The sequence below is a fragment of the Anas platyrhynchos genome, chromosome 2 (genome assembly GCF_047663525.1).
Source record: "Anas platyrhynchos isolate ZD024472 breed Pekin duck chromosome 2, IASCAAS_PekinDuck_T2T, whole genome shotgun sequence".
Classification (NCBI taxonomy): Eukaryota; Metazoa; Chordata; class Aves; order Anseriformes; family Anatidae; genus Anas; species Anas platyrhynchos.
This window is the reverse complement of record NC_092588.1, coordinates 112,175,518-112,182,383: the sequence shown is the minus strand read 5'-3', so window position 1 is coordinate 112,182,383 and position 6,866 is coordinate 112,175,518. Positions and strand designations below refer to the sequence as shown.

At 39.5% G+C, this 6,866-nt stretch overlaps 1 protein-coding gene across 4 annotated transcripts in view; it reads right to left on the bottom strand.

Moving 5' to 3' along the window:
- Nucleotides 1-1,052: 1,052 nt before the first annotated feature.
- NFATC1 (nuclear factor of activated T cells 1) overlaps nt 1,053-6,866 on the bottom strand; it is a 119,892-nt gene continuing 114,078 nt past the window's right edge. For all 4 annotated transcript variants that reach the window (XM_038173989.2, XM_038173987.2, XM_038173990.2 and 1 more), the window contains one exon: nt 1,053-3,612. In XM_038173989.2, the coding sequence (XP_038029917.2) occupies nt 3,563-3,612 (50 nt within the window). In that variant the 3' untranslated portion in view covers nt 1,053-3,562. The remainder of the gene's footprint in view (nt 3,613-6,866) is intronic.

Here is a 6,866-nt window from a genome sequence, read left to right as displayed (position 1 = left end):
CTGTGCTGTCAATTTTCCAGGAACCTCCCCAACAATATGGTTCACACCGTCCACATGAGGAGTAATATCAGTATTTCCATCCTGAAGACAGGAAGCAGAGACTGATCTCTAAAGAGCTGAGCCACTTTAATAGGTTTGGAGCATACATCTCTCCTTAAATTGTGAGGGATTCAGCAGCAGACTAACTGAAACTAGGTGGGATAGAGTGAGCAATGTGTGTTGCCCTGTACTCACAGGAAGTCAAATGCAAGGTCCTTATTCAACAAAATTTTAAATTTTTATGTTTTGCTCTTCTGAGGATTTTTTTAAAAGGTATTCAAAGGCTTACCTAAATCAGGACTGCTGTCATAAGCATGCTACTGTTTTTCATATACCTTGTAACTTGCTTTTGGTCAAGAAAAACTGCCGAATCTCATTGTAATTTGGCCAATTAGGTGTCATATGTCGGTACATACAAATGCACCACCTGACGAGGTGGTGAGGAACTCAGATGTACATTCAGCCCAGCTTTGACTAAGTCGACACCCTTCTGTTACCCCTTCTTCTTTGGAGCAGAGGGGGACTTAGAGAGCAGCACTCATCGTACCGATCATATTCATGTCACGGCACGTCATCCCCTCCTGCCAGTCTGTGGGCAGCTCTCCTGTCACAGGGCTACAAAAGCCTCCAGACAAACAAATATGTCTCTTGTAGATGCTGCACTGAAGACCACAGGTCCAAAGCTTACCCTTAGCAATCCACACATTTCAGAAATAGTTAAGGGAGAGCAAAAGGTTTTGTCCAAGCAACCTATACAGATGCAAATACTTTGTTGCATGATTAATAAGGTATCTTGTTTTACCGTTTAAAATTCATCCGAAGTGTTCTTTTTCACAGTCAGAATCATCCACGACAAAAGTATTTTTGAACATAGCTATAAGGGCTACACTTAAGTTCAGAGTGTTGTGGCTTCTTTGTTTTGCTTTGTTTTCAAAAAAGATCGATGAACACAATTTTCATAAACGGAGAGTTAACAACCATAACACACGTACAAAAACAAGATAGCAGTCTCATACTGGAAATATTTCTGCTTTCATTTTTATTTTATGAATACATATAACAGAGATGCATAATCTTCCATTATCCAGGCTTAAAAGTAACAGTTTTTGTTTTTTTTCCAATATAGCTTAAAGAGGAAAATAAAAATGAAGACGAAGGAGATGCAACATATCCAAACCATACAGTCGAAAACCTTGCTAAAGTTATTGCTGAAATGCAAACATTGTGTAGGGTGTGTCTGTGTGTGTGTTGTCTTGTATCATAAAAGCCTCACCCAAGGTATTTATGCATGTGAATAAAAAATACTTTGGCATAACCATTCCTCCACACACACTTTGTTGACACTTCTCAAATACTGAGAGAATAAAATCTGATGATTATATCATATATCATTTTCTCTCCTTGGCAGCGATGTCTTTAAATGCAAGGGAATAAAGAAGAGTCTGTTGACAAGAGGCTTTACTTCCATGCTAAGATGGTTATATTAGCAGGATGCAGCAGGATGCAAACAGCTTCAAATAGAAGAGATGGAGATATATATTTATAATATATATGTATATAACGTAAAATTGCGTATTTTATATGAGAAAGGAAGATTTGTCAAGATAACATAAAATGAACCACTCTAAGACTAGCTTCCAGCAAAACATTTTGCTTTATTGGAACTATTTTCTAGCTACAAGTCAAGCTGACATCTGTCAAGCTTTTTACTTTTCATATGGCAGTCTATAAGAAATGTTTCATGCAACGTCTACAATGCTAAATACAGGGTAAATAACTGGGAGTAAACAGGTGAGGAGTAACAGACTATTATAAGGACGAATAACAGCATATTATGTACATATAGCCATATTATATTCTCATGTCTTCACAGTAATGTGCAAATGTGACAAATATGGCTTTCATTTTTATTTTCTAAAGAAAGTAAGACATAATTATACAGAATAATGTTTTAAAATGCTTAGGAGGATTTCACCTTTTTGTGAAACCTGTTCAATCTTCATTGCATTACGGTTAACGAGTCACCTCAGCACGGAGGTGTAGTTCAGGTATATTTCCAGAAGGGGGCACAGATTCCTAAGGCACAATATTAATGTTAAACATTTTTAATTTAATTCATGCTATTTCATTTATTTTTGTTTTTATTTTTATTTTTTTTTGGTTATACGAAATAGGTTGTCGCTAGTTATATAATAAGCAGTTGATTGTAAAAAATACAATGTTAGAGGCTACACTACATGCCTATTTGTAGCTCCAGAAACATTAGCTAATCTGAAAACACACTATACAGCGCTGCATATTAAACCTTCGTGGTTTTTTGGTAATATTCTTTTCATACATGTAGCAGAGAGTTATAAGGCTTCTGCGGAATAATAATATTATAACTGAACAAATATTTTACACTCTTCCATAATGGTATTTACAGTTATTTTAACTAATAATTTGCCATTTGGTAAATAACATGTATCTTGTATGCATCCTTCTTGCCTATCTAAAGTGCTTGCTTAACTGCATGAGGAAAGAAAATGCATACCTGCTTTAGTTTCAACAAACCCTCAAAAGAAGTAGCTGAAATATTTGTTGTGGATCTGAAATGCATTCTCAGAAATTGAAATTATTGCTAAATTCAGTGCCCTCACTAGGCAATCATCTATATTATTTGTCATATATAAATATATGCATATATACTAGTATGTATGTACATGCATACACATTCATCTATCATGTAATAGATAGATTTCAATTTTTTGTCCATCAACCTTTTTTATTTTGTGCTATTCAACTCACTTGTGCTATGACTGAAGGCAGTTTAAATCAAAATCTTAAACATGCTACTACTAACAATCCTATGATTCATTAGCACGTAATAAAGACAATATGCAAAAGAAAGCTGAGATGATGACAAATCAAGAGGCTTTTGAAATGCACTAAGAATAAGGCAATAGGCTGTACATTACAGCGAAGAAAAGCTGAAGAAATTCTGGAATTCATAAGCACATCTTACTGGATAGGGATTTCACTCCCTACTTGGCTGCACAGTCTTATGTTTTGTTTATTTTTTTTCCAATATAATTCTCCAGAATGTAAGCTCTATAGTTTCTGCACCTACCAACACTTTTAATGGTAGCAAATTCAAAGCTTATTACAAATGCCCTGATGCCACAACCTGGTCAAATAAGGCACTTCCAGGGCTGTATTCCAGCGGTGCCATGGTGAAAAGATCAGCATTGGGAAGAAGCACTCAGATTTTGATGCGTTTCCTAGTTTTGTCCCACGAAATGCGCCATCTTGGAGTGTACTCCCTCCTCTTTCTTTTGAGATGATTTTCTTTAAAGAAGCTATTTCATCAGCTGAAGTTGAGGACCTACTTCTTTGTAAGCAAGAGGTAAATCTTCAGTTCCTGACATTCAGTAAGGTGGAAGATCGGAGTGGTCTTCAGTTTATTCGGTATCTCTGCACTCAAGCTGACATGCCATCTAAGTCAAAAGCGTGTGTGGATTTCATAAGAGGCCCATATTGAAAGCTATGAATGGACACTGGTACTGGAAAGGTCATTCCTTATAATTTCATTTACTGTAAAGAAAGAACACAAGAAAAAAGGAATCGATTAGCATCACACTGCTGCAGGAGGGTCTCTTCAGTACAGCCCCTCCCAAACCTGCATCGATTTGACAGTTTCAGTGCAGCTCTGAACATTAAGCATCACAAGGTATCTAGTAAAGGCGGATCACAGTGCAAAACAGCAGGATTAACCAAGGTTATTAACATGCTAAACATTGTGTAAAACCAGACATCACAAAAACAGCAGCATCCTGGATCCTTGATTGCATCAAACATATTTAACATTTTCAGTCAGTTACAGATAAAACATTTCATTTGCTCTGGTAATGGCTCTGGAATATAAAGTAAAGAGTATCACAGGAAATCTTAGAATAATCTACCCCTTCCATAAAAAGAGTCCTTTGGAAAGTATGTTAGCCATGGTATGTGCTAATGGCACAAAGCTGCCAGCCACTGAACTGGGTATTTGAAGCTGCAATGCCTAGATACAGTATGATTTCACATGCTGATTTTTTCCCCACTGTAGGCTGAAATTGAGTGAGTGAGAGAGAGAGAGAGGGAGAAGAAACTGATGTGTGCTTGCCCATTCTCCATAGCTGGTGACATGTATAAACACATACTCTCCTTTCATAGTGATCAACACACATGGACATGCGGTCTTTTTGCTCCTATCTGCACAGACAGGTGGGAGGGACAAGCAAGTGAAAACCCTCGGCAAGAGTCAGAGAAAAGAATAAACAAGGCAGCATCAGCCAGTCAGACTGCATCTCCATTGATAAAGTGTTGTTTTCTTTATTCGTGAATCTTCTTTCATTCTTTTCCCCCTCCCCTGTAGCTCATCAAGCAATACTGTTTCCCACACTCAAATTATGTCCATTTATCAGCTTGTGATTTTTGGCAGATGGACAGGAAATGACTGAACCTGGCAAAGGCCATCTACAGTAGGCTACACAACATCCCTTTTATTTCCACCCCACCTCCCTGCTGCAACCACCACCACCTGATTTACATGCAGATAGACAAAATACCATCAGTAGTGCTATCACCACTTCTGAGTGAGAGCTGCTGGGAGTGGGAAACACATGCCCACGTCATGGAAGTGCCATGGAAAAGCCCGAGTTTTCCTTTCCTTGTGGGCGGCTGTTCACAGCCATCCAGATAACTCCACGTGTTTACTGGAAAAGACCAAGACTGCCTAAAATCAACTTCCTGAAACAATTAAGTGTTATTTTATTCATTTGTTTTCTGTAGACCCATTGCCCATTTTGTAATTGTAGCACACGAATCAGTCAGGATTTGTGTCACAGGTCCTGGCCACAGCAACCACTTTTACCAGTGCCACACTTCAGAAAAGAAATACCAAGTTCATTTGTTACTACCTATTTATGGCAGCAAACTAAGAGCAGTAATGGAATTGAGATGTGAAGACAAAGCAGCTCTTTCTCTTAAGGGTGCTGTAGAGTTTATCTTTAATAATCCTGAAGAATGGAAACAAATTTAAGCAACAAGCCTTGCTCTGTGACAAAGACTGCCTTGCATACATCTGAACATGGCAAGAAATGCTACCCCATGTATGTGCTGCAAGACTTGGGACAGCTTCCTGAATTGAATCTCTACCTTGAATCCAAACAGTACACTTTTTTTCTGTGGGATGATTCTTCTATGATGCTTTTGAAAAGACAGTTTATTTAATAAACTTCTTAAAGCAACATTGGGCATGCAGCAAATCTCACAGTGGTATCTTTGTGTTGAGTGTGACAATGAGGACAAATCCTCATAGGGGCCAGCCAGCGTTCCAGTTTTGCTAACTTTGCCTCCAAGTTTCTCTTACACAAACAGAATTAAGATACTACTACTCGAGGCAATCATCAGACTTTGTATATGCAGTGCTTAGAAACATTAGATAACAAATCTTTATAGTTCTTCTGTACCATGTGGATATAAGCATCACCACAGCTTCACAGATGAGGACAGGCAGGTGGAAAAGCACAGGAGCTTCCCATCACAGTCAACTTTAGTACTCAGGTATCTCAGATCTCAGGGTAATGCTAGGTCATAAGCTGAGGTACTCTAATTTGGTTTGTTCAGTAAAATTTCCAAATGTGACATCCCCCAGCCCAACAGCACAAGGTTCCCCCTATTAAAGCATTTAGAAAAAGTATTTTGGAAGCAACTTGGTGACATGAAGGTCTAAGATCAAAAGGTGCATCACCAGAATCAGTTTAGGAACTCAGAAGCGGTCTTCTCCAGCACCACCCGGTACCCTCAGATGAATCCCCCGTCACTCAAGCACTGTAGGAAACATGACGTACCCTAGAAATGATGTGACTTTTCTTTTCAGCTGGGAGCCCACCTGCCTTGGCGCTGTCATGTCTACCACAGTCCTTTGCCCATGCACTCTCCAGCTCTGAGCAGTCAGACAAATCTGTTACCAGCTGAAACTACTCACAATTACTGACTCCAACAGGACACAGGTTAGACCCTTGGCTTTATTGCTCATTTTAATTATATGTTAATTCTTAACAGAGGTTGACTTCTGCTATCTTGAGTCGAGTTTGGTGTCTTCATGTAGCAACATCTGACAACTGTTCAACAGCAGTCACTACACAATATCAGAACTGAGCCTCAACCAAGGTGCATCCATTGCCACCAAATCTCACAATCAAATGGGGTCAAAATAGCCAAGAGGATGCCAAACACCTGTTTCACCCACAGTGGCTCACAGACAACATGGCTCAGACACAGGTTCTTATTTCACTGTCGTTTCTCCCACTTTACCTGCCACTATGCTGAAGATGCAAAAATTCCCAATAGGGTAGTGGAAAAAAAAAAACAGACAGAGAGACAAGGTGCAAGTAGAAGTCTCAGGTGGGGCAATATACAATCCAGTAAAGCAGCCGATATTGTAGAGGCAGACTGCTTTACAGAGAGTGCTGAATATGAGAGCTGAAAGGGGAAGTGCGCTGAGAGCGGGCTTTCCCATGCTGCCCACCAAAGGCACCTGAAACTGGAAGGAAAACCCTCTGGCGGGTGGGAACTGACAGACACCGGGCATCAGGCTCACGTGGGCAAGTGCTGAGGTGAAGTGAGCTGTATGACACTTGCTGGGCTCAGCTAAAGACATGTGCCCAGCCCCATCCAGATACACATCCAAGTGTTCCCATGAAGACATTCCCCTCTCCCTCCAGGTCTGAGAAATGGACGTGGGGTGGAAAATGCAGTTTTGGATCTGTTAAAATGACATGAAAATGTGAATTACATTTCTC